General features: G+C 48.1%; 1 protein-coding gene across 7 annotated transcripts in view; it reads right to left on the reverse strand.

Annotated features, from left to right (window-relative positions):
• Positions 1–27491, reverse strand: part of RFX1 (regulatory factor X1) — a 1381678-nt gene that overhangs the window by 608124 nt on the left and 746063 nt on the right. For all 7 annotated transcript variants that reach the window (XM_069604381.1, XM_069604382.1, XM_069604383.1 and 4 more), the window contains one exon: positions 8976–9095. In XM_069604381.1, the coding sequence (XP_069460482.1) occupies positions 8976–9095 (120 nt within the window). The remainder of the gene's footprint in view (positions 1–8975; positions 9096–27491) is intronic.

The raw sequence follows: 27491 nt of genomic DNA on the forward strand, positions 1-27491 counted from the left end.
ACAAAGGTTCTCACAGGTTTACAGTATGCTGCCCCTGCACTGAACCTACTAAGATTTCCCTTCTGTAGAATGCCCTTTTCTATCCTTAACCACTCATCTGATTTTAGGGGCTAGTGTAGGAAAGCCAAGAGTCTCCAATATCCGTCCTACTTACTTCTCAGAAATAGACCTTTAAAAATCACAGGCTTCCTGATCTGAAGTGTGAAGATGATAAGTGCAATTTTTATCAAGATCCACATGCACCCGTTTCTTTTGTTGCTTCATATCCAAAACGTGAAATCCTTATTAAAATTGTAAATAGATGGGACATGGACATGCTTATATGGGTCTAAAAATCAAAAAGTGCGGCCTAGGAGAGGCTGCCAGAAAATATTTTATTTTAAAAAGTATCTTTCTAAGAAGTAGAGAACTGAGCAGGCGCTCCCTCCAGCGAAGTCTGCAGGTTTGGAGCTCAGGCGCTCCCTCCAGCGAAGCCTGCAGGTTTGGAGCTCAGGCGCTCCCTCCAGCGAAGCCTGCAGGTTTGGAGCTCAGGCGCTCCCTCCAGCGAAGCCTGCAGGTTTGGAGCTCAGGTGGCCAAGAGGAATTGTTCAGACACAGGGTGGATGCAATGCATGACTTCTGAACGGGGTATACACAGAACTTAACATTTCACCCTTTAAGTAGCCAAAGAGGCGAGTGACTGAATTTGAGTGGCCTAATGTATGGAGATCGTTAACATAAGATAATTCCTGTTCTTCTCAGACCTCCCTTTCATGACCTCTAAAAGTATAAAGGTGAAAAGGCAGACAGGTGTGCCTCAGTGACATGTTAACAGGCGTGAGACTACAAAACATTAAGTAGTTGAAGAACATGGATCGTGTAAAAGCCTGTCTTGAGCAATGGATTACATAATCTCTCTGAACATTCATGCTTTGTGACTCTTTTGCTTATGACCTAAACGCAAACTAGAAAACAGTATCATTGATGTGTTGCGGTCAACACATGAAACATAAAGTGATGGGAATGTACTTGTGAATGCGGCCTGCATCAGTACAGGGAACAGGCGGCAAGTTCTGTGAATACAGAACAGGAGAAAGGGTCCCTCGATATGAAATGATAGTTTTCTTTTTTTTACCAACTTTATTTAATTTTCAAGAGCATAAATTACAGTCATGCATGCATTAGAGAGTAACAAACAATAGCCTTGTCCAGGTCTTCCCCATTATTCGCTCCAGTCTTTAAGTTCCATTTGCCCGTGAGTTTTAGCTATTACAACCCCCCCCACAACATAACTTTCATAGATTTGGGTGGAATACAACATCTTTTCCCGGCACTTCTGAGTGTTCTACGAGCTGGGTCGCCCTCTCGCCCTTTCTCTGATAATGGAGACATTGCAGAATAGTTTAGGCTTGAAATATATCTGTTCCTTGTCTTCTGTGAACTCATGCAATGGCATCCAAGTGTTCTGATACTTCGAATAGGAACCGTGAGTTATTGCCGTCACCTTTTCCATGGCCATCACTCCCCATAGCCTCAGCCACCACATGGCTACTACAGACCCTTGCTTGTTCTTCCATGCCTGCGCCAAGGTGATTCTTGATGTGGCTCAAGATCTCCTTCCAGTAAGTCTCTGCCACCGGGCAAGACCACCACATGTGGATTAAATCCCCGAGTTGTCCACAGTCCCTTCAGCAAGACATGGGGTAATCTGGGTTAATGGAGTGCATACGTGATGGCGTCATATACCACCGCAGACAAAGTTTGTACGCCGCCTCTGAAGCGCATTTGGAGCTTTTGCCGGCTCTATGCCATATGCGGCCCCAGGTCTCCCCGGAGATTGGTTTCCCTACATCTGCCTCCCATCTTTGCATGTTGTACAAAAGAGTTTCTTCCGGGTCCTCGGCCCCTATCAGCCGGTACAGTTTCGATACCCCTTTTTCAGGCTGGCCTTCCTGTACCGTAAGCTCCAGCCCTACTGGGTCCCGAGTCGCTCCTTCCCGGACCCTTGTGTTAGAAATCCAATGTCTAAGTTGGATATAATGGAAGCGTTCACACTCCGGTATATCAAATTTGACCTTGCAGCCTTCAAATGTTAGGGGTGTCCCCTCTGTGTAGAGATCCTTCAACACAAGGCTTTCTCCCTTCCTCTCCAATGTACCCAAAGCCTGCATCCCTGGGGTGAAATCTGGGTTATGGGCTACCGGTGTGAGAGGAACTCCCCCACCTTAACCTTTCTACACCTTAATGCTTTGTCCCAATACCATAGAGTGGCCTTGGTTGACTCCAGTAACGTCCCCCCTTTGCCTCTATGCCGCACTGCGAGAAAACCAAGGCTTCCCAGGGGTGTCTTAATTGCTTCTCTTTCAAGGGCTGCCCATCGATTCTGGTTTTCTCTAGGTGACCATTGTAACATAGGTGCTACCTGTGCTGCCCATAAATACCTGCGAAGTTCGGGTACCCCCAGCCCCCACAGCTTGTGATCTAAATAATACCTTCTTGGGGACCCTCGGTTTCTCCCCGCCACCCCAAATGAAGGACATCACCTCCCTCTGTAGTTTTTTTATTGCTGGGCCTGGAATGCGTATTGGGAGAGCGCATATCACGTACAAAAACCTAGGGAGCAGGGTAGTTTTAACTGCTGTTATCTGTGCCAACCATAATAACTCCTGCATATCCCAATGCTTCAAATCTCCCGCAATGCTTGAAGTAGGTAGTGCCCTTCCGAATAGGGATACTATCTGTGAGCCGCCCATTGATCATTAGTCGTGTAGATGGATGTACGAAATTGGCCATCACCATGCGGGTACAAATGGACCCGCACCCAAACTTTTCAAGGGTCAGTTGTAAAAATCCCCAGTGCTGGCTGTCAAAGGCTCTGGAGGCGTCCAGCGCCAGTACCGAGAACTGCTGCCCTTTTCTTCGTCCCCAATCCATCTTGTCTATAGCTCTACGAATATTGTCATAGGTGTGCCACCCCTTCACAAAACCTGCTTGGTCCGGGTGAATTATCCCCGGGAGGACCCTTGCCAGCCTTCGGGCCAAGACCATGGAGTAGATTTTTGCATCCCTGTTTAATAGCGAAATAGGGCGATAACTTGCACAGTCTAACGGATCCCTATCCGGTTTTAATAGTAACACTGTAGTCGCGGGGCTCATGTCTCCGGAGGTTCGCCCTGTATCCTGAATGAAGTTAAACAATTTTGTTAAGGGGCCCACTATAATAGCCCTAAATGTTTTATAATACGCATTACTTAGCCCATCCGGACCTGGGGATTTATGCCCCTGCAATGCCCCTATGACCTCCCCCACTTCTTCCTCAGTTATAGGTGCTTACAGCATTTGTCTGTCCGAATTTGCAGCAGGTTCACCCGGTTTAGGAATGCTACCTGCGCCTTCCTCTCCAGGTCTTCCCCTTTCAAGTTATCGGTATAGTATGAGTGCATGACCTCCCCTATTTCCTCTTCCCCCCTCACCAGATCTCCTCCCCGGATTTTAAATTGGACTATGCAATTCTGAATTTTCTGGTGTCTCAATTTGGCTTCAAGGAATCGATTGGCCTTGTCCCCATTTATGTAATAAGACTGTTTAGTTTCTTCTTGTGCAGCTTCGTCAGCCAGGTGCGCTTCTAGTGCCGCCCTAACTTTTTAAAATTCCCGCCATGCTTTTGTGAGCCCTTGACTTTATACTCTGCATTGGCCTTTGCTATTTGGCCTCAATGTCCCGCTTCAGCCTCTCTCTTCTGTTAATGTAATTCGCTGTGTGCGCAATGAATTCGCCCCATACTACCGCTTTACTAGCGTCCCAGATAGTGGCCCAGACTATTCCCTGTGTGACATTTTCTTGAAAGTAATTCTTTAAGGCCTGCTCTAAGGGCTAGGTCTCTCAGAATCACCTCATTTAGACGCCAGGGTTTATGGGACTGTTGCCGTGAGCTCATCGGCTCCAGCTTTAAGAGGAGCGGAGCGTAATCTGATAAAACACCTAACCCCAATTTCCAATCCCGTGATTTGTGGGACCAGCGTGTCTGAAATGAGCACCATATCAATCCAGGAATGGCCCCTGTGCACTGCTGAGCAATGAGGGTATTCTTTTTCTTGCGGGCGGAAAAATCGCCATTTTTCTAATTGGTGTAATTCCCTGATGAATCTTGCTAGGGCCTGTCTGAACATGTGGTCGCTAGAAGTAGCAGGAAGGGTTTTGTCCATCACGGCGTCCATTACTCCATTAAAATCACCCCTAATCAAGATCTGCCCCACTCCCCACTGTGCAATTTTGGGCAGCAATCTCAGTAGGAAATGATCCTGCCATTCATCGGGGGCGTAGATCGTCACCAACGTAACCTGTTGACCCATCAGTATCCCTCCCAGTACCAGGTAGCGGCCTTCCGGGTCTTTCCTTATGAATTGTTTCTCAAAATTGATACCCTTAGCCAGCAAGAAGCCCACTCCCCACTTTTTTGCCCCACTAGAGGCAAAATATTACATAGGGAAGGTCCTATGCCTTAGCCTGTGTTCATTCTCCGGAAGCAAATATGTTTCCTGCATCCATACTACCGAGGCCTGCATATCCCAAAGTCTGTTCATCACGGATTTCCTTTTAATTGGGGAATGAAGCCCTTGGACATTTAATGTGACAAATGTAAAATCAGCCATTATTGTACCGTGACACTGTGCCCATCTTAATGCTTTCCAGCCAATCTAGATATCTCACATGTGCCATGTATAGCCTCCACCCAAATAACTATCTTCTCACCCACCCCCCACCAACTCCCATCTTGAACTTCCCAATTGAACTCTCACAGTGTTCATTATCCACCTGGGAAATTTGAGATCTGGGCACCCCCCCCACTCCCCCTTCTTTTTAAACAGTTGAAACTATTTCATATTTGCCCACTGCTACGGCGGACTGCACATTAGGATTGAACACAGCTTTGTCAATTCCCGATCCCATTTGCACTTTCCGGACTGCTATTCACGTGGGATCTGTGGATTTGGGTTCTTCATTGCGCCCCCGAGGTCGGGGGCGTGCCGGTCTCCATTGTTCTTTTTCAGGTCTGCCTTCTCTCCCCGTTTCCGGGCGAGGTTCTTTCTTTGTCGTTACTTTCGCTGCCTTCTTCCTCCCTCATGAGTTCCTCCATATCCTCTTCCTTCGTGACTGTATACCTCTGGCCCTCCCATTCAAAGCGGAGACCCGTCGGGTATGTCCAACGGTATCGCACATCTCTAGATCTCAGCCCGTCTGTGATGACTCTCAGCCGTTTCCTCCTGATGAGAATAGCTTAGGCCAGATCTTGGAATAGCTGGACAGGTGTGGTTCGAAAGCTTATAGGTTCTTTGTTCCGGGCAGCTCGCATAATATCCTCCTTCATTTGAAATAGGTGTATCCCGGTCAGCACATCTGGAGTCAGATTCTTTTTAAGTTGGAACGTGAAGTAGACCCTATGCGTCCGGTCTAGTATGATCTCTCTGTTCTCCTCTGCGCCCAGGATTTGCCAAAACAGATCTGTCACATATTGTTGCAGGTCGGAGTCCATCACAGATCTCGGGATCCCTCAGATCTGAATGTTGTTTCGCCTGGACCTGTTCTCGGCTTCCTCCTGTTTATTCTGGACACGCTCACTTTGTTGCTCAAGTTCATGCGCCCTATTGGCTGGCTCATCTTGTTCATGACCTTGTTCAGCCACCGCAATCTCCACCTTGTCGATCCTTTTCTCTACCGCCATTACCCCTTTGTTAAGGTTCGCAATGGACTTGGCTAAGTCAGCTGCGCGGTCTTTAATGTCCTTTTTGAGCTCCTGCAGCATTGCTAGCAGATCCGATTTGTGGATTGGCGGGTCCTCAGGCTCTCCTGAAACCTCCAGAGAAGGGGAATGTATCTGGGCCATTGCTTGCAGTTGGTTACGTTTCTGGATCTCTGCAGTTTGCATCAGGGTTTTGATATCTCCCGATCCCTGACCTTTCGATTTTGGTGTTTGCTTGGACATGTTGCCTGAATGAATGAGGAGGAGTACTCTTGCTTATTGTCCCAGGGTAAGACACCCCTACACAGACCCTTTATTGCCTGCCTCAGGCCGGTAGCGCTCTGACCACCATGAGATCTCCACCTCTGTCCTCCAGAAGAGGCAGACCTTTTCAGTCTGTTTTATAGTGCCCCTCCGTTGTTATATGCCTGGAACTGGGATGTGTAAACCAAGTGTCGCTGTATTTGTCGCCCCAAAGCAGTTTCGTCTACGGTGTTGAATCCCAGGGCTGTGCTCTACTGTTATAGGTCGCCACCTATGTTGCCACAACGGTGGAGGAGCTTATTGTGCCGGACTCATGACGTCTCAGAGGTTATTCAGACTCCTTGCACCCTCTCACAGAGTGGTGCAACTCTAAGTTCCGTCTATGATGTTAAATCACCGGGCTATGCTCTCCTGCTATAGGTCGCCACCCAGGGTACCACGACGGCGGAGGTGTTTGTTGTGCGGGATCCGCAGCGTCTTCGGGGTTGTCCAGACTCCTTGCACCCTCTCACAATGTGGTGCAACTCTTAGGGACGCACCCGATTGGTTTTTCACCCCCTTGAGTGTTCAGGGACCCCTTGCCACTGTCAGGCCCTTGGACTGCCTGTCATGATGTGCTGGGCTGTTGTTTGTTTTATCGCTGAGGTATCCCTGCTGATCATTGCCCTTCTTGAGGGGGGATCCCATTACCACTGGGGCACTGCTCAGTACCGCAGTACTCAGTACCTCCTCGCCTTTCTGCCGCCTCTGTAGCTGGTCACAGAGTCATGAATCAATGTGTTTCCTGGTCCCCGTTCCTTTCACAGGTGTATTGCCTGCTAGGGTGTCTAAGAAACTTAGAGCGGTGCCCTTCAGTTACCCTGCGGCAGCCCCTGCAGAGCATTTCCACTGGGATCACGGCAGCTCCCGCAGCCCGCTTCTGGACGCGTGCTCATTCAAGATTCTTTGTATTTGCCGGGTGCTTCCTTATAACTCCCCGCTACTTTCCCCCGGCATTCGTGGCTGGAAAACTGCAACCCGCCTTGGTTTGAGTGGCCGCCCGGACGCTGCTATATCCGCCGGGCAGTGATTGATGCTTTAGTTCCCCGCCGGAGCTCCATGGTAGCTTCAGCCGCTCGCCTTGTGCCACGCAGGTGCCTGTCCGTCAATGTCCGCTCAGCGGCTTACCATGTGTTCGGAGTCCACGCTGGGAATGCGGGCAGCCCTCCAAAGCGCACCGAGCAGCGTGGCTTTTCCCTTCTTCTGCGCCCACCCCTGTCGCCCTCCAGCGTCTCCTTACCCGCTTCTTCCTTGGGTTTTCGTCCCTGGACCCGCTTCAAAGGAGACGGGCAGCGAGGCTGGGGGAGGGGCCTCCCAACAGGGCACTTCGGCACCGGACTCCGAGCCTGGGCCCCCTGCTCATGACCTCCGGCGGCTCAGAGCCGGATGCTCTCCTCACGTTCAGGATACCGTCAGGCTGTCACTCCTTTGCTCACATCTTCATCGAAGGCACCTTAAAGCACCCGCAGGTGCCGCCACTAGTCTCGTAGTATCGTCCACCATTTTGGCTAGGACTGTTGGGTTCCTCACATCTCAGCTCACCACTCTTCCATGGAAGCTCTGCTGCTCTCCGAATTAATACAGTCATCTCCCATGCTCCTCTGACACCTTCAGAGCTGAGTCTTTGGGCAATTAAATCTTTTTAGGGGGTTTTGGGGCCTTGTGATGGGGAAGAAGTCCCAGAGCTCACTGAGGAAGCATCCGTGGTGTCATCGGCTGGCCACGCCCCCCATGAAATGATAGTTTTAAAGCTCCAGGGATTCTCAGCCTGAGAGGTGCGATTATTCAAAGCAGGTGAATCTATGAAAGGCCACCACTGCTTGCCAGACCGTGGCAAGAGTCTTTCTGTCTCATGCATGCAAATACATATGCAGAGCCTTCAGAAGTATGCTCCCACACAATGTAAAAAACATGAAGCAGGCTGCCTTATGAGCTGCACACAAAGCCATGCATACACATTGTAGCACACAAGGACAAACCCAGGGCCTTGTAGCACGAAAAAACACAGATATTTACCAAGTTCTACACACACACACAGCTTGGTAGCACATGCATAAAGAGAGCTTTGTAGTGTGCACGACAACAAAACCAGCATAGTACAAATTGACACATTACAATGTACACAACACATACCCAGAACCCTGTAGCTCACACATGTCCACAGTCTTGAAACATACAAAAATAGACCTTTATAGGACAGGAACAAACCTAAAATTGTAGCACACATGAACATAGTCGTGTATAATATTCAGACACATACACAAAGACTCTGGGGACAGTAACACACACACTTACTTTTGTTGCTCATACAATCAGCCATGTGCCTACAGAGAACACTGTACGTGATATCACAAAAATATGCATTGATCCATGAAATCCTAGAACCGTGGACAGACCTTTAAAGTCCAGGGCTTTCTTGGCATTTTGTGGCTACGTCGTAGTACTTGTCCACCTTCTGCAAAGTGTTGCACTGTATGTAATCTCCCCAAGAAGCACCCAAGCACTGTACGCAGGGGAGAAGCCCAGAGAAAGCTGGAAGAAGCAGCTTGGTTGGATAAGGAGAGCAGGCAGGGGACATGGGGAGCGGAGGGAAGAGTGGGCTCTTCAGGGAGCACCCCAAATGCAGGATAGAGGAGGCTAGTCTCTCCTGAACCTGTAGGTCTACAGTCGGGCATGATGTCTTGTGTGTCTTATTCAGTATTCTAGCCAATAATGCGCAGGATACGTGCTGTCATTCAGGCACAGAGTGACTTGGTGACTCTAGTTCCAGCCCATGCACACATTACAGGGCGAGTGAGCGAGCACGCATGCACGCAAGCGCTCTCTCTCTCTCTCTCTCCCTCTCTCTCTCTTTCTCTCACTCTCTCTCTGATACCAACTCATGAACATGTTGAGAGTGTGAACGTGTGCCAGCGACTGGACGTGCGTGTGATAGTGCCACAGCACTGCCTACCTTTGCTTCTGGGAGAAAGGCTGCTGTCTCATGGCCAGGTGCTGTTGGTCTTCCATCAGACGCAGCAGGGCTGAGTTAGCTTTGATGCGGAGTCCGTAGTAATGGTACTTGGAATTCCCCCTGAAAAATGTAACATTGGTTTACATTAAATATGAACACTGTGTTTCATGCATCAAATATTGTGCCTCAAGGAAGGTGCACATAATCTGACCTCTAGAGAGCAGCAGGCAACAGAAAGGCTGTCTGAGAGCATGCTAATCCATACGGTAAGGGAGTGTCTGCGAAGGCAGAAGGCTGCAGTGAGCCTCACCATCACTAGGGTGAGGGAGTGTCTGGGGAGGCAGAATGCTGTAGTGAGCCTCACCATCACAATGGTAAGGGGGTGTCTGGGAAGGCGGACGACTGCAGTGAGCCTCGCCATCACAATGGTAAGGGAATGTCTGGGAAGGCAGAAGGCTGTAGTGAGCCTCACCATCACTATGGTAAGGGGGTGTCTGGGAAGGCAGACGACTGCAGTGAGCCTCGCCATCACAATGGTAAGGGAGTGTCTGGGAAGGCAGAAGGCTGTAGTGAGCCTCACCACCACAATGGCAAGGGGGTGTCTGGGAAGGCAGAAGGCTGTAGTGCGCCTCACCACCACAATGGCAAGGGGGTGTCTGGGAAGGCAGAAGGCTGTACTGAGCCTCACCATCACATTGGTAAGGACCACGATGGTAAGGGGGTGTCTGGGAAGGCAGAAGGCTGCAGTGAGCCTCACCATCACAATGGTAAGGACCACAATGGTAAGGGAGTGGCTGGGAAGGCAGACGGCTGCAGTGAGCCTCACCATCACAATGGTAAGGACCACAATGGTAAGGGGGTGTCTGGGAAGGCAGAAGGCTGCAGTGAGCCTCACCATCACAATGGTAAGGACCACAATGGTAAGGGAGTGACTGGGAAGGCAGACGGCTGCAGTGAGCCTCACCATCACAATGGTAAGGACCACAATGGTAAGGGAGTGTCTGGGAAGGCAGAAGGCTGTAGTGAGCCTCACCATCACAATGGTAAGGGAGTGTCTGGGAAGGCAGACGGCTGTAGTGAGCCTCACCATCACAATGGTAAGGGAGTGTCTGGGAAGGCAGACGGCTGTAGTGAGCCTCACCATCACAATGGTAAGGGGGTGTCTGGGAAGGCAGAAGGCTGTAGTGAGCCTCACCACCACAATGGTAAGGGGGTGTCTGTGAAGGCAGAAGGCTGCAGTGAGCCTCACCACCACAATGGTAAGGGGGTGTCTGGGAAGGCAGAAGGCTGCAGTGAGCCTCACCACCACAATGGTAAGGAGGTGTCTGGGAAGGCAGAAGGCTGCAGTGAGCCTCACCACCACAATGGTAAGGGGGTGTCTGGGAAGGCAGAAGGATGTAGTGAGCCTCACCACCACAATGGTAAGGGGGTGTCTGGGAAGGCAGAAGGCTGTAGTGAGCCGCAAGACCACAATGGTAAGAACCACAATGGTAAGGGGGTGTCTGGGAAGGCAGAAGGCTGCAGTGAGCCTCGCCACCACTATGGTAAAGCAGTGTCTGGGAAGGCAGAAGGCTGCAGTGAGCCTCGCCATCACTATGGTAAAGCAGTGTTGGGGAAGGCAGACGGCTGTAGTGAGCCTCACTATCACAATGGTAATGGGGTGTCTGGGAAGGCAGAAGGCTGTAGTGAGCCTCACCACCACAATGGTAAGGGGGTGTCTGGGAAGGCAGAAAGCTGTAGTGAGCCTCACCACCACAATGTTAAGGGGGTGTCTGGGAAGGCAGAAGGCTGAAGTGAGCCTCACCATCACAATGGTAAGGGGGTGTCTGGGAAGGCAGAAGGCTGCATTGAGCCTCACCACCACAATGGTAAGGGGGTGTCTGAGAAGGCAGAAGGCTGTAGTGAGCCTCAAGACCACAATGGTAAGGACCACAATGGTAAGGGGGTGTCTGGGAAGGCAGAAGGCTGTAGTGAGCCTCACCACCACAATGGTAAGGGGGTGTCTGGGAAGGCAGAAGGCTGTAGTGAGCCTCACCACCACAATGGTAAGGGGGTGTCTGGGAAGGCAGAAGGCTGTAATGAGCCTCACCACCACAATGGTAAGGGGGTGTCTGGGAAGGCAGAAGGCTGTAGTGAGCCTCAAGACCACAATGGTAAGGACCACAATGGTAAGGGGGTGTCTGGGAAGGCAGAAGGCTGTAGTGAGCTTCACCACCACAATGGTAAGGGGGTGTCTGGGAAGGCAGAAGGCTGTAGTGAGCCTCACTACCACAATGGTAAGGGGGTGTCTGGGAAGGCAGAAGGCTGTAGTGAGCCTCACCACCACAATGGTAAGGGGGTGTCTGGGAAGGCAGAAGGCTGTTGTGAGCCTCACCACCACAATGGTAAGGGGGTGTCTGGGAAGGCAGAAGGCTGTAGTGAGCCTCACCACCACAATGGTAAGGGGGTGTCTGGGAAGGCAGAAGGCTGTAGTGAGCCTCACCACCACAATGGTAAGGGGGTGTCTGGGAAGGCTGTAGTGAGCCTCACCATCACAATGGTAAGGGGGTGTCTGGGAAGGCAGAAGGCTGTAGTGAGCCTCACCACCACAATGGTAAGGGGGTGTCTGGGAAGGCAGAAGGCTGTAGTGAGCCTCACCACCACAATGGTAAGGGGGTGTCTAGGAAGGCAGAAGGCTGTAGTGAGCCTCACCATCACAATGGTAAGGGGGTGTCTGGGAAGGCAGAAGCCTGTAGTGAACCTCACCATAAAAATGGAAAGCGAGTGTCTGGGAAGGCAGAAGGCTGTATTGAGCCTTACCATCACTATGGTAAAGCAGTGTTTGGGAAGGCAGAAGGCTGTAGTGAGGCTCGCCATCACTATGCTAAAGCAGTGTCGGGGAAGGCAGACGGCTTTAGTGAGCCTCACCATCACAATGGTAAGGGGGTGTCTGGGAAGGCAGAAGGCTGTAGTGAGCCTCACCACCACAATGGTAAGGGGGTGTCTGGGAAGGCAGAAGGCTGTAGTGAGCCTCACCACCACAACGGTAAGGGGGTGTCTGGGAAGGCAGAAGGCTGCAGTGAGCCTCACCACCACAACGGTAAGGGGGTGGCTGGGAAGGCAGAAGGCTGTAGAGTGCCTCACCATCACAACGGTAAGGGGGTGTCTGGGAAGGCAGAAGGCTGCAGTGAGCCTCACCACCCCAATGGTAAGGGGGTGTCTGGGAAGGCAGAAGGCTGCAGTGAGCCTCACCACCACAATGGTAAGGGGGTGTCTGGGAAGGCAGAAGGATGCAGTGAGCCTCACCATCACAATGGTAAGGGGGTGTCTTGGAAGGCAGAAGGCTGTAGTGTGCCTCACCACCACAATGGTAAGGGGGTGTCTGGGAAGGCAGAAGGCTGTAGTGAGCCTCACCATCACTATAGTAAAGCAGTGTCTGGGAAGGCAGAAGGCTGTGGTGAATCTCACCATCACTATGGTAAGGGAGTGTCTGAGAAAGGCAGAAGGCTGTAGTGAGCCTCACCATCACTATGGTAAAGCAGTGTCTGGGAAGGCAGACGGCTGTATTGAGCCTCACCATTACTCTGGTAAGGGAGTGTCTGAGAAAGGCAGAAGGCTGCAGTGAGCCTCACCATCACTATGGTAAGGGAGTGCCTGGGAAGGCAGAAGGCTGTAGTGAGCCTAACCATCACTATAATAAGGGGGTGTCTGGGAAGGCAGAAGGCTGTAGTGAGCCTCACCATCACTAGGGTGAGGGAGTGTCTGGGAAGGCAGAAGGCTGTAGTGAGCCTCACCATCACTAGGATGAGGGAGTGTCTGGGTAGGCAGAAGGCTTTATTGAGCCTCACCATCACTATGGTAAGTGGGTGTCTGGGAAGGTAGAATGCTGTAGTGAGCCTCACCATCACAATGGTAAGGGAGTGTTTCGGAAGGCAGAAGGCTGTAATGAGCCTCACCATCACAATGATAAGGGGGTGTCTGGGAAGGCAGAAGGCTTTATTGAGCCTCACCATCACAATGGTAAGGGAGTGTCTGGGAAGGCACAAGGCTTTAGTGAACCTCACCATAACAATGGAAAGCGAGTGTCTGGGAAGGCAGAAGGCTGTGGTGAACCTCACCATCACTATGGTAAGGGAGTGTCTCGGAAGACAGAAGGCTGCATTAAGCCTCACCATCACTATGGTAAAGCAGTGTCTGGGAAGGCAGAAGGCTGTAGTGAGCCTTGCCATCACTATGGTAAAGCAGTGTCTGGGAAGGCAGACGGCTGTATTGAGCATCACCATCACTAGGGTGAGGGAGTGTCTGGGTAGGCAGAAGGCTTTATTGAGCCTCACCATCACAATGCTGAGGGAGTGTCTGGGAAGGCAGAAAGCTGTAGTGAACCTCACCATAAAAATGGAAAGCGAGTGTCTGGGAAGGCAGAGGCTGTGGTGAACCTCACCATCACTATGGTAAGGGAGTGTCTGGGAAGACAGAAGGCTGTAGTGAGCCTCACCATCACTAGGGCGAGGGAGTGTCCGGGTAGGCAGAAGGCTTTATTGAGCCTCACCATCACAATGGTAAGGGAGTGTCTGGGAAGGCAGAAAGCTATAGTGAGCATCACCATCACTAGGGTGAGGGAGTGTCTGGGTAGGCAGAAGGCTTTATTGAGCCTCACCATCACAATGCTGAGGGAGTGTCTGGGAAGGCAGAAAGCTGTAGTGAACCTCACCATAAAAATGGAAAGCGAGTGTCTGGGAAGGCAGAGGCTGTGGTGAACCTCACCATCACTATGGTAAGGGAGTGTCTGGGAAGACAGAAGGCTGTAGTGAGCCTCACCATCACTAGGGCGAGGGAGTGTCCGGGTAGGCAGAAGGCTTTATTGAGCCTCACCATCACAATGGTAAGGGAGTGTCTGGGAAGGCAGAAGGCTGTAGTGAACCTCACCATAACAATGGAAAGCCAGTGTCTGGGAAGTCAGAAGGCTGTGGTCAACCCCACCATCATTATGGTAAGGGAGTGCCTGGGAATACAAAAGGCTGTAGTGAGCCTCACCATCACTAGGGTGAGGGAGTGTCTGGGTAGGCAGAAGGCTTTATTCAGCCTCACCATCACAATGGTAAGGGAGTGTCTGGGAAGGCAGAAGGCTGTGGTGAACCTCACCATCACTATGGTAAGGGAGTGTCTGGGAAGACAGAAGGCTGTAGTGAGCCTCACCATCACTATGGTAAGGAGGTGTCTGGGAAGGCAGAAGGCTGTAGTGAGCCTCACCATCACAATGGTAAGGGGGTGTCTGGGAAGCCAGAAGGCTGTAGTGAGCCTCACCATGACACTGGTAAGGGGGTGCTGGGAAGGCAGAAGGCTGTAGTGAGCCTCACCATCACAATGGTAAGGGGTTGTCTGGGAAGGCAGTGTCAGGGCTGGCTGGAGTAAGAATCAGGAAGGGTTTGGCTGGAGTAGTATTCAGGAAGAGTTTGTACATAGAATTAACATGGTGGTTGCCCAAGTCAAGATGGAGAGAAAGAAACTTAATCTGATTGGCTTAAGGAACAATAGTATGTTTGGTTTGTCTGATTGGTGGATAGGATAATGGGTTGGATTCTTGGGAGGTGAGCAAGATTCTAAACTGCCTTTCATCCATAGTAATTCAGTGGCTGGTTGTGTATTAGGTAAGCTCCTTAAGTAAGGCCTTTCAGAGTTCAGAGGATTTACCAAAGAAGTAAGAAAATTGTTTGCTGAGCCAGAGTGAACTAGAAGACATCAGGTGGGATCGTTCTTTTTAAAAGCTAAAAGACTTTCACAGTGAACTTTCATCTTTCATAAGAAAAACTTAAAGAGTTTACGAGTTTTAAAGTTTATTGAGTGAAAGACTGCATTTCACAAAAGCATTTAAAACTCGAACTTTATAGAGTTAAGAACTTAAAAAGCAAAGAAGAATATCTAAATCTGTAAGGTGCTTGCAAGGGTCATTACATTAGGAATCTAAAGAGACTTGAATGGCTTGACTATATGCACTAAACATTATAATTGTTTACAAGATATTCCATACAGATAATTAACCTCTCAGTCTTATACAGAGGTTTAAGAGGTAATGAAGTTAGAGTTTATTTTAAAATAATTTTAGAAAAGAAGTTTATATTAATATATAAGTAACCAAGTGTATTTGTTTACTACAGATACCAGAGCCTACCAGACAGTTGCAGGGCTGCAGTGTCTCAGTTGTTATTTTCTCCAAATTCCCCTTTCACTTTCTTGGGGTTCTCAGCTCAGCTTATACTTAAGGGTTCAGAGGTGAACTCCTGGTGAGGGTCTGTGGGGCCAGCATCAGCTCCTGTGGAATTCCGTCAAGCCGGACCCTGACAGGATGAAAGGCCCATGATAATTTTTCCACCTGAGCTGATATGGATCCCACAGAAGCATTAGCAAGTTCCATTAGGGACATATTTTCAGAGTTAAGGGAGGAGATGAGGGCTGTGCGAAAAGAGAACCAAGAATTACAAGTGAAGTTTGAAGAATTAAACTCTAAGGTTACCCGGAGGGATGAGGACATTTCTTTGGAGTCAAGAGTTTCAGAGAATCCTAGTAGAGAATTACCAGTGTTAATTAGAGAGGATTTGGGTGAAGGAACGAGTTCTCAGGGGATAAGTAGGGGAAGTTTGAATATACCTATAGGTCCAGTCCCTTTAGCACCTCCAGAACATTTTGGGGGAGATGCCAAGAAATGCCAAATTTTCCTTACACAGTGTGAACTTCATTTCCTTTGTAGACCTGAAGCTTTTAATACAGATGCTACTAAAATAGCTTTTATGCTGTCTTACTTTATTGGTGAGGCGGCAACTTGGGCAGTGCTATTAGTTGATCAAGAGAATCCTATACTAAAGAACTTGTTAGCCTTCAAGTTAGAATTTAAAAAAATGTTTGACAGACAACAATTATCTCAAGAAGTTGATGGAGAATTATTAGAGTTAAAACAGGGAACCAAAGATTTAGTGTCTTACATCACACAGTTTAGATCTTTAGTATTAGACAGCAATTGGCCAGAAGAGAAGCAATCATCTTTGTTTTATAGAGGCTTGAGAGAGGAGTTAAAAGATGCTTTATCTACAATTGTTAATAGACCCACTTCATGTGAAGATTTAATTAATCTAGTCATACAAATTGATTTTAGATTAGGGGAGCGCAAGGCTGAGCGCAGAAGAGGAGGAGTTGAGCAACCCAGAGTTTTCCCTACAGTTGATAAGGGAAGATTAGAATTTGTAAATAAAGAATTGAGAACTGGGAATGCTGAGAGAGTAAATAAAGTGAGAGGTCCATTAACTAAGGATGAGAAGGATAGGCGAAGGCAGAGTAATTTATGTTTATATTGTGGTAGATCAGGACATTTTGTTGGAAATTGTCCTTGGTGTCCAAAAACCTCTTTGTCTACAAACAGTTCCAGAAATCAACAAGTGGCTAATACAATCCAAGCTGCGGTACCACATATTACATTGAATGTATCCTTGTATATAAAAGAGGAATTAAAGGGAAGTGGTCCAGTAGTAATTGATTCTGGCGCCACTGGTAACTTTATGGATTAGAATGTGGTTAAAGATATGAATGTGCCTTACATTGTAAAAAATATACCAGAGAATGTGAGAGCGGTGGATGGGTCTCAACTGACTTCAGGTTTAATTACACATGAAACAATTCCATTGGGGATGGAAATTGGAGGACACAGGGAAATTGTGTTTGAGTTAATAGATACTCCACAGTTGAAAATAATTTTGGTAATGCCCTGGTTGACGTATCATAACCCTCAGATTGATTGGGGAAGAAGAGTGGTGAAATTTGATTCTTCGTTTTGTGTTACAAATTGCTGTAAGGAAAAAGTTTGGGAGGATGTTTCCGGTAGTTGTTCAGAAGTAGTGGAAGGTTTGGTGGAATTGGGAACCATAGTACATTCTATTGGGGCAGTAATTGGAGAATTAGCAAAGTGTTATCAAGATTTTAATGATGTGTTTAGTGAAAAGGAAGCAAACGAATTACCTCTTCATCGAGAATACGATTGTAAAATTGATTTAGAACCAGGAGCCCACATTCCTTGTAGTCGCATCTAAGCCCTGACTGAGAAAGAGAATCAACATTTAAGAGATTACATTCAAGAAAATCTGGCCAAGGGGTTCATCAGGCACTCCCAGTCGCCAGCAGCTTCTCCACTATTTTTTGTTCCAAAAAAGGAAGGCACTTTACGGACATGTATCGATTATAGGGCATTGAATAAATTTACAGTTAAAAATAGATATCCTCTGCCCTTAATCTCTGTGATGTTGGACCAGATTCAAAGAGCTTCGGTGTTTACCAAATTAGATCTTCGTGGTGCATACCATTTGGTGCGGGTACGTCAAGGTGATGAATGGAAAACAGCATTTAGAACAAAATTTGGTCTTTTTGAATACCAAGTAATGCCAATCGGACTGTGCAACGCCCCAGCGGCTTTTCAATTTTTTATAAATGATGTGTTGAGAGATTTTATTGACATTTTTGTAGTAGTATACATTGATGACATTCTCATTTTTTCTAAGGATCTACTGCAACATGAAGAACATGTTAAGAAAGTTCTACAGCGACTAAGGGAAAATAAATTATTTGCTAAGTTAGAAAAGAGCCAATTCCATACCCAAAAAGTGGAATTTTTGGGTTTCATTATTTCACCCAAAGGTTTGGAAATGGACATGAAGAAAATGAAAGCAGTAGAACAGTGGCCCATTCCAACTTGTGTAAAAGATATTCAAAGCTTTCTGGGTTTCACAAATTGTTACAGGAGATTCATAAAAGATTTCTCTCAAAGTGTTTCTCCCATCACCAAATTATTGAAGAAAGGAATGAAATTTGAGTGGAAAGATGAAGCGGATCAGGCCTTTAAAAAATTGAAGAACTGTTTTACATCTGGACCAATTTTATTACATCCCGATCCTTCCCAACCATTTTTTGTTGAAGCAGATGCTTCCAATACTGCAATTGGAGCAGTACTTTCTCAAAGGCATCCTGAAACTGGGCAACTGCATCCTGTGGCCTATCTATCCAAGAAGTGGCCTATCTATCCAAGAAGTTGCTTCCTGCCAAGATAAATTACACGATTACTGATAGAGAACTCCTTGCAATCAAAAAGGCATTTCAAGAATGGAGACATTATCTGTTAGGAGCAAGATTCACAATAACAGTTTTAACTGATCATAGGAATCTTCTGTTTTTGAAATCTGCTCGAACATTATCACCAAGACAACTTAGATGGTCACTTTTCTTTTCAGAATATGATTTTATGATAACATTCAAACCAGGGCGGCTAAACGGTAAAGCGGACGCTTTATCTCGACAAAGTTCTTCAGATGAGGTAGAAAATCAGATATTACCTGAGCCAGTGATTGCCGAAGATAGATTTATTCCAAGTACTACGAAAGAAGAGAATATGCTTCTTGAAAAGATTCAAAGGGAATTACCGGAAAAGGCGATTCAATCTTGGCTTGCAGAAGATTCTGGAAGACATTTAATTGATGGATTTCCATGTGTCCATTCTAAAATTTACCTTCCAAGTAAAGAACTGCAAAGGGAAATTATGCAAGAATGTCATGACTCAGAGTTGGTGGGTCATCCTGGTATTCGTAAGACAACTGAATTGGTGGAAAGAAAGTTCTGGTGGAAAGAGATGAAAAAAGATATTGAAGACTATGTGAAAACTTGTGAAGTCTGTGCTCGAGTGAAATCAGGAGGAGGAAAACAATCTGGTTAATTAATCCGTTACCAGTACCCCCTAGTCCATGGATTACAATCTCTATGGATTATATTGTAGATCTTCCTAAAGATCAAGGTTACACTACAGTATTACTAGTTGTGGATTTACTGACCAAAGCCGTCATGATCTCTGCTTCCAAAAGGTCAGGGTTTTCCCAACTCCCTTGGAAGCAGATCCATAACCCAGGTTCCGACTGCCAACCAGTCCCAATTGGGACCTTTTGGACCCAGTCCTGGCGCCAGTGGCACCAGGCTCATAAATATGCCCAGTCCCAGCGCTGGAAGCGCCGGGCTCATAATGCTTGGGTGGACTTACCTGCAGCAGACCATGCTGCTTACTTGCCTGCCAGTTGAGCCTCTGATCCTCTTCTGTTTGGAACTACTTTTCCTGTTGGTTGGGGCAGGAGCCACTCCCTAGGTTCAGAACACTGGAACTCTTCTGGAAAGCAGGAACTCTTTTCTTACCTAGGCGTGGCTGTGGAAGGAGACACCTAAGCACTACAGGAGGCTATTTAAACCACACCCGATGGATGAATCTTGCTTTGCGTTATTCTGCATCCTCTGCAGCAGAACGCTCATCGTGTCTTCTGCATCTGATCCTGGGCCTAAGGAAAAAGGCTTACCATCCTGAATCCAGTCTTCAGCAACACCTATAAAGACAAGAAAGAACAGGTTAGCATTACGGTCTTCAGTGACAGCGCTTCACTTACCTGGTCCATCGGCTGCCACCAACGCCTCGCGCTGCATTCCGGCATCTGAAAGACAAAGGCTTACCTACTCTTTGTGCGCTCCGGAGGTCTTCGCACTGCATTCCGGCATCTGAAAGACAAATGCTTACCAACTCTTCGCACGCTCCGGAGGCCTTCGGCGCTGCATCCCGCATCTGAAAGACAAAACAAGGTGCGTTTAAAGACATTGGGGAACTTTAATACTCACGTGCCATTACTCCTTTCCACATCTAACCCAGTGGGTATTCCGGCACCCTGCAGCCGCTCCGAACTTGTACCTGCAAAATAAAAAGACAGTTAGAGCGCATCGTGAAGCAGGCAACAAGCGCTTACGTGCTTCCAGGCGCTTCTATTCATCACACGGGCTCCATCTTCAACTCACTTCAGCCCGTCATCCGCCATCGCCGGAACCCTGCAAAACAAGAGACATCATTACTAAAGACTTTTAAAGACATTAGAATTACTCGAAACTTACCGTTCGTGCAGTAAACGACGGACAGCAGTCCTCTGAAGTCAAGAGGCCTGCTCCCCTTATCCAGTGAAGAAACTGGTTACAGCACCCTGCCCCGAGGCAGATGGAGAGCACGGCGTTCACTTACCTAAGGTGAGAGCGTTAACCTTTGGGTTCTACAGGAGAAGAGAAAGGGAAGAAGAGAGAGACATTCAATAACCCAGTTCATTAATCCCATATTTCCTATCTGCAGACATCTTACCCTTCGAGTCAGACATACAGTGCACAGAGGTCCAGCCCAAAGAGCCAGCCGTGTGTTACACATCACCTTTGAAGATACGGTATACGCCCAGTCAAGACCGGCGCCTCTACGGGAATCAGGTGAGCGTTACAAAAGCTGGGCATTTCATTCCCATGAAAGGAGAGGCCTCTGCAAGGAATCTGGCAAAGAGTTTTTTGCAAGAAGTGGTGCGACCCCATGGATTACCAACACAAATTATATCAGATCGAGGGTCTCAATTCATTTCTAAGTTTTGGCGAGCTTTCTGTAAGGAGTTGGGGATTGAGATAAAGCTTTCTTCAGGTTATCATCCACAAACCAATGGCCAAACAGAACGAGTAAATCAGGAGTTAGAAAAATATATTAGAGCTTTTTGGCAGGAGAAAGGGAGCTGGGTGGATCTTCTTTGGTTGGCAGAGTTTAGCTATAATAATTCTGTCAAAGACTCTATTAATCATTCTCCTTTTTTCAGTAATTATGGTTTTCATCCACGAATTTTGAAAGAAGAGTTACCATCTGAGTATTCCAATCCAGAGGTTGAGCATCGTCTGACTAATTTTAGGGATGGTTTAGAAAAAGTAAAGAAAACTTTGGAGAAAAGTAAATTAAGGTGTAAGGCTTTTGCTGATAGAAAACGTCAAAATGCACCACATTATCAGGTGGGTCAAAAAGTTTGGTTGTCCACAAAAAATCTACGCTTAAAGGGAAGAACTAAATTTAGCCCGAAATGTATTGGTCCATTTGAAATTGAAAAGATAATGAATCCAGTGGCAATCAGGCTGAAATTACCCCCCAGTATCAAAAGTCATCCTACATTTCATGTCAGTTTAGTTAAACCTTGTGTGTTGGGGACTAGATTGGGAAAACCACCACCAACAGTTTTTACAGAGGAGAATGAAGAAGAGTTTGAAGTAAAAAACATTTTAGATTCCAGGTTTGTTAGAGGTACTTTGCAGTATCTTATTGATTGGAGGGGATTTGGGCCTGAAGAAAGATCTTGGGAGGATCAGATTGATGTGCATGCCCCTCAATTAATAAGACAGTTTCATAGAATGTTCCCTGCTAAGCCAGGCCCTGGGACAGGGCTTTGAAGAGGGGGTACTATCAGGGCTGGCTGGAGGAGGAATCAGGATGAGTTTGGCTGGAGTAGTATTCAGGAAGAGTTTGTACATAAAATTAACATGGTGGTTGCCCAAGTCAAGATGGAGAGAAAGAAACTTAATCTGATTGGCTTAAGGAACAATAGTATGTTTGGTTTGTCTGAGTGGTGGATAGGATAATGGGTTGGGTTCTTGGGAGGTGAGCAAGATTCTAAACTGCCTTTCATCCGTAGTAATTCAGTGGCTGGTTGTGTATTAGTTAAGCTCCTTAAGTAAGGCCTTTCAGAGTTCAGAGGATTTACCACAGAAGTAAGAAAATTGTTTGCTGAGCCAGAGTGAACTAGAAGACATCAGGTGGGATCGTTCTTTTTAAAAGCTAAAAAACGTTCACAGTGAACTTTCAACTTTCATAAGAAAAACTTAAAGAGTTTACCAGTTTTAAAGTTTATTGAGTGAAAGACTGCATTTCACAAAAACATTAAAAACTCAAACTTTATAGAGTTAATAACTTAAAAAGCAAAGAAGAATATCTAAATCTGTAAGGTGCTTGCAAGGGTCATTACTTTAGGATTCTAAAGAGACTTGAATGGCCCGACTATATGCACTAAGCATTATAATTGTTGACAAGATATTCCATACAGATAATTAACCTCTCAGTCTTATACAGAGGTTTAAGAGGTAATGAAGTTAGAGTTTATTTTAAAATAATTTTAGAAAAGAAGTTTATATTAATATATAAGTAACCAAGTGTATTTGTTTACTACAGATACCAGAGCCTACCAGACGGTTGTAGGGCTGCAGTGTCTCAGTGTTATTTTCTCCAAATTCCCCATTCCTTTTCTTGGGGTTCTAAGCTCAGCTTATACTTAAGGGTTGAGAGGTGAACTCCTGGTGAGGGTCTGTGGGGCCAGCATCAGCTCCTGTGGAATTCAGTCAAGCCAGACCCTGAAAGGCAGAAGGCTGTAGTGAGCCTCACCATCATAATGGTAAGGGGGTGTCTGGGAAGGCAGAAGGCTGTAGTGACCCTCACCATCACAATGGTAAGGGATGTCTGGGAAGGCAGAAGGCTGTAGTGAGCCTCACCATCACAATGGTAAAGGAGTGTCTGGGAAGGCAGAAGGCTGTAGTGAACCTCACCATAACAATGGAAAGCAAGTGTGTGGGAAGGCAGAAGGCTGTAGTGAGCCTGGCCATCACTATGGTAAAGCAGTGTCTGAGAAGACAGACGGCTGTTTTGAGCCTCACCATCACTATGGTAAAGCAGTGTCTGGGAAGGTAGAAGGCTGTAGTGAGCCTCACCATCACTATGGTAAAGCAGTGTCTGGGAAGGCAGACGGCTGTATTGAGCCTCACCATCACTATGGTAAAGCAGTGTCTGGGAAGGTAGAAGGCTGTAGTGAGCCTGGCCATCACTATGGTAAAGCAGTGGCTGAGAAGGCAGACGGCTGTTTTGAGCCTCACCATCACTATGGTAAAGCAGTGTCTGGGAAGGTAGAAGGCTGTAGTGAGCCTCACCATCACTATGGTAAAGCAGTGTCTGGGAAGGCAGACGGCTGTATTCAGCCTCACAATTACTATGGTAAGGGAGTGTCTGGGAAGGCAGAAGGCAGAAGGTTGTACCTAGGCATGACCATCACTATGGTAAGAGAGTGCCTGGAAAGGCAGAAGGCTGAATGTGAGCATGGCCATCACTATGGTAAGGGAGTGTCTGGGAAAGCAGAAGGCAGATGGTTGTACCTAGGCATGACCATCACTATGGCAAGGGAGTGCCTGGAAAGGCAGAAGGCTGAATGTGAGCATGGCCATCACTATGGTAAGGGAGTGTCTGGGAAAGCAGAAGGCAGAAGGTTGTACCTAGGCATGACCATCACTATGGTAAGGGAGTGTCTGGGAAGGCAGAAGGCTGAATGTGAGCATGACCATCACTATGGTAAGAGAGTGCCTGGAAAGGCAGAAGGTTGTACCTAGGCATGACCACCACTATGGCAAGGGAGTGTCTGGGAAGGCAGAAGGCTGTACCTAGGTGTGACCATCACTATGGTAAGAGAGTGCCTGGAAAGGCAGAAGGCTGAATGTGAGCATGGCCATCACTATGGTAAGGGAGTGTCTGGGAAGGCAGAAGGTTGTACCTAGGCATGACCATCACTATGGCAAGGGAGTGTCTGGGAAGGCAGAAGGCAGAGGGTTGTACCTAGGCATGACCATCACTATGGCAAGGGAGTATCTGGGAAGGCGGAAGGCAGAAGGTTGTACCTAGGCATGACCATCACTATGGCAAGGGAGTGCCTGGAAAGGCAGAAGGCTGAATGTGAGCATGGCCATCACTATGGTAAGGGAGTGTCTGGAAAAGCAGAAGGCAGAAGGTTGTACCTAGGCATGACCATCACTATGGTAAGGGAGTGTCTGGGAAGGCAGAAGGCTGAATGTGAGCATGACCATCACTATGGTAAGAGAGTGCCTGGAAAGGCAGAAGGTAGAAGGTTGTACCTAGGCATGACCATCACTATGGCAAGGGAGTGTCTGGGAAGGCAGAAGGCTGTACCTAGGCGTGACCATCACTATGGTAAGAGAGTGCCTGGAAAGGCAGAAGGCTGAATGTGAGCATGGCCATCACTATGGTAAGGGAGTGTCTGGGAAGGCAGAAGGTTGTACCTAGGCATGACCATCACTATGGCAAGGGAGTGTCTGGGAAGGCCGAAGGCTGTACCTAGGCATGACCATCACTATGGCAAGGGAGTGTCTGGGAAGGCAGAAGGTAGAAGGTTGTACCTAGGCATGACCATCACTATGGTAAGAGAGGGCCTGGAAAGGCAGAAGGCTGAATGTGAGCATGACCATCACTATGGTAAGGGAGTGTCTGGGAAGGCAGAAGGCAGAAGGTTGTACCTAGGCATGACCATCACTATGGCAAGGGAGTGTCTGGGAAGGCAGAAGGCTGAATGTGAGCATGACCATCACTATGGTAAGAGAGTGTCTGGAAAGGCAGAAGGCTGAATGTGAGCATGCCCATCACTATGGTAAGGGAGTGTCTGGGAAAGCAGAAGGCTGAATGTGAGCATGGCCATCACTATGGTAAGGGAGTGTCTGGGAAAGCAGAAGGCAGAGGTTGCACCTAGGCATGACCATCACTATGGCAAGGGAGTGCCTGGGAAGGCAGAAGGCTGAATGTGAGCATGACCATCACTATGGTAAGGGAGTGTCTGGGAAGGCAGAAGGTTATACCTAGGCATGACAATCACTATGGCAAGGGTGTCTGTGAAGGCAGAAGGTTGTCGCTAGGCATGACCATCACTATGGTAAGCGTCTGGAGGGCCTGGAAAGGCAGAAGGCTGAATGTGAGCATGGCCATCACTATGGTAAGGGAGTGTCTGGGAAGGCAGAAGGCTGAATGTGAGCATGGCCATCACTATGGTAAGGGAGTGTCTGGGAAAGCAGAAGGCTGAATGTGAGCATGGCCATCACTATGGTAAGGGAGTGTCTGGGAAAGCAGAGGCAGAAGGTTGTACCTAGGCATGACCATCACTATTGCAAGGGAGTGTCTGGGAAGGCAGTAGGCTGTATGTGAGCCTGGCCATCACTATGGTAAGGGAGGGTCTGGGAAGGCAGAAGGCTGAATGAGAGCATGGCCATCACTATGGTAAGGGATTGTCTGGGAAAGCAGAAGGCAGATGGTTGTACCTAGGCATGACCATCACTATGGCAAGGGAGTGTCTGGGAAGGCAGTAGGCTGAATGTGAGCATGACCATCACTATGGTAAGAGAGGGCTTGGAAAGGCAGAAGGCTGAATGTGAGCATGGCCATTACTATGGTAAGGGAGTGTCTGGGAAAGCAGAAGGCAGAAGGTTGTACCTAGGCATGACCATCACTATGGCAAGGGAGTGCCTGGAAAGGCAGAAGGCTGAATGTGAGCATGGCCATCACTATGGTAAGGGAGTGTCTGGGAAAGCAGAAGGCAGAAGGTTGTACCTAGGCATGACCATCACTATGGCAAGGGAGTGTCTGGGAAAGCAGAAGTCAGAAGGTTGTACCTAGGCATGACCATCACTATGGCAAGGGAGTGTCTGGGAAGGCAGAAGGCTGAATGTGAGCATGACCATCACTATGGTAAGAGAGTGCCTGGAAAGGCAGAAGGCTGAATGTGAGCATGGCCATCACTATGGTAAGGGAGTGTCTGGGAAAGCAGAAGGCAGAAGGTTGTACCTAGGCATGACCATCACTATGGCAAGGGAGTGTCTGGGAAAGCAGTAGGCTGAATGTGAGCGTGGCCATCACTATGGTAAGGGAGTGTCTGGGAAAGCAGAAGGCAGAAGGTTGTACCTAGGCATGACCATCACTATGGCAAGGGAGTGCCTGGGAAGGCAGAAGGCTGAATGTGAGCATGACCATCACTATGGTAAGGGAGTGTCTGGGAAGGCAGAAGGTTGTACCTAGGCATGACAATCACTATGGCAAGGGAGTGTCTGTGAAGGCAAAAGGCAGAAGGTTGTACCTAGGCATGACCATCACTATGGCAAAGGAGTGTCTGGGAAGGCAGAAGGCAGAAGGTTGTACCTAGGCATGACCATCACTATGGCAAGAGAGTGCCTGGAAAGGCAGAAGGCTGTATGTGAGCCTGGCCATCACTATGGTAAGGGAGTGTCTGGGAAGGCAGAAGGCTGAATGTGAGCATGACCATCACTACGGTAAGGGAGTGTCTGGGAAGGCAGAAGGTTGTACCTAGGCATGACAATCACTATGGCAAGGGAGTGTCTGGGAAGGCAGAAGGCATAAGGTTGTACCTAGGCATGACCATCACTATGGTAAGCGAGGGCCTGGAAAGGCAGAAGGCTGAATGTGAGCATGGCCATCACTATGGTAAGGGAGTGTCTGGGAAGGCAGAAGGCTGAATGTGAGCATGGCCATCACTATGGTAAGGGAGTGTCTGGGAAAGCAGAAGGCTGAATGTGAGCATGGCCATCACTATGGTAAGGGAGTGTCTGGGAAAGCAGAGGCAGAAGGTTGTACCTAGGCATGACCATCACTATTGCAAGGGAGTGTCTGGGAAGGCAGTAGGCTGTATGTGAGCCTAGCCATCACTATGGTAAGGGAGTGTCTGGGAAGGCAGAAGGCTGAATGTGAGCATGGCCATCACTATGGTAAGGGAGTGTCTGGGAAAGCAGAAGGCAGAAGGTTGTACCTAGGCATGACCATCACTATGGCAAGGGAGTGTCTGGGAAGGCAGTAGGCTGAATGTGAGCATGACCATCACTATGGTAAGAGAGGGCCTGGAAAGGCAGAAGGCTGAATGTGAGCATGGCCATTACTATGGTAAGGGAGTGTCTGGGAAAGCAGAAGGCAGAAGGTTGTACCTAGGCATGACCATCACTATGGCAAGGGAGTGCCTGGAAAGGCAGAAGGCTGAATGTGAGCATGACCATCACTATGGTAAGAGAGTGTCTGGAAAGGCAGAAGGCTGAATGTGAGCATGGCCATCACTATGGTAAGGGAGTGTCTGGGAAAGCAGAAGGCAGAAGGTTGTACCTAGGCATGACCATCACTATGGCAAGGGAGTGTCTGGGAAAGCAGTAGGCTGAATGTGAGCATGGCCATCACTATGGTAAGGGAGTGTCTGGGAAAGCAGAAGGCAGAAGGTTGTACCTAGGCATGACCATCACTATGGCAAGGGAGTGCCTGGGAAGGCAGAAGGCTGAATGTGAGCATGACCATCACTATGGTAAGAGAGTGTCTGGAAAGGCAGAAGGCTGAATGTGAGCATGGCCATCACTATGGTAAGGGAGTGTCTGGGAAAGCAGAAGGCAGAAGGTTGTACCTAGGCATGACCATCACTATGGCAAGGGAGTGTCTGGGAAAGCAGTAGGCTGAATGTGAGCGTGGCCATCACTATGGTAAGGGAGTGTCTGGGAAAGCAGAAGGCAGAAGGTTGTACCTAGGCATGACCATCACTATGGCAAGGGAGTGTCTGGGAAAGCAGTAGGCTGAATGTGAGCGTGGCCATCACTATGGTAAGGGAGTGTCTGGGAAAGCAGAAGGCAGAAGGTTGTACCTAGGCATGACCATCACTATGGCAAGGGAGTGCCTGGGAAGGCAGAAGGTTGTACCTAGGCATGACAATCACTATGGCAAGGGAGTGTCTGTGAAGGCAAAAGGCAGAAGGTTGTACCTAGGCATGACCATCACTATGGCAAAGGAGTGTCTGGGAAGGCAGAAGGCAGAAGGTTGTACCTAGGCAT

Source organism: Ambystoma mexicanum, chromosome 3q, assembly GCF_040938575.1.
Source record: "Ambystoma mexicanum isolate Mex_15411 chromosome 3q, UKY_AmexF1_1, whole genome shotgun sequence".
Classification (NCBI taxonomy): Eukaryota; Metazoa; Chordata; class Amphibia; order Caudata; family Ambystomatidae; genus Ambystoma; species Ambystoma mexicanum.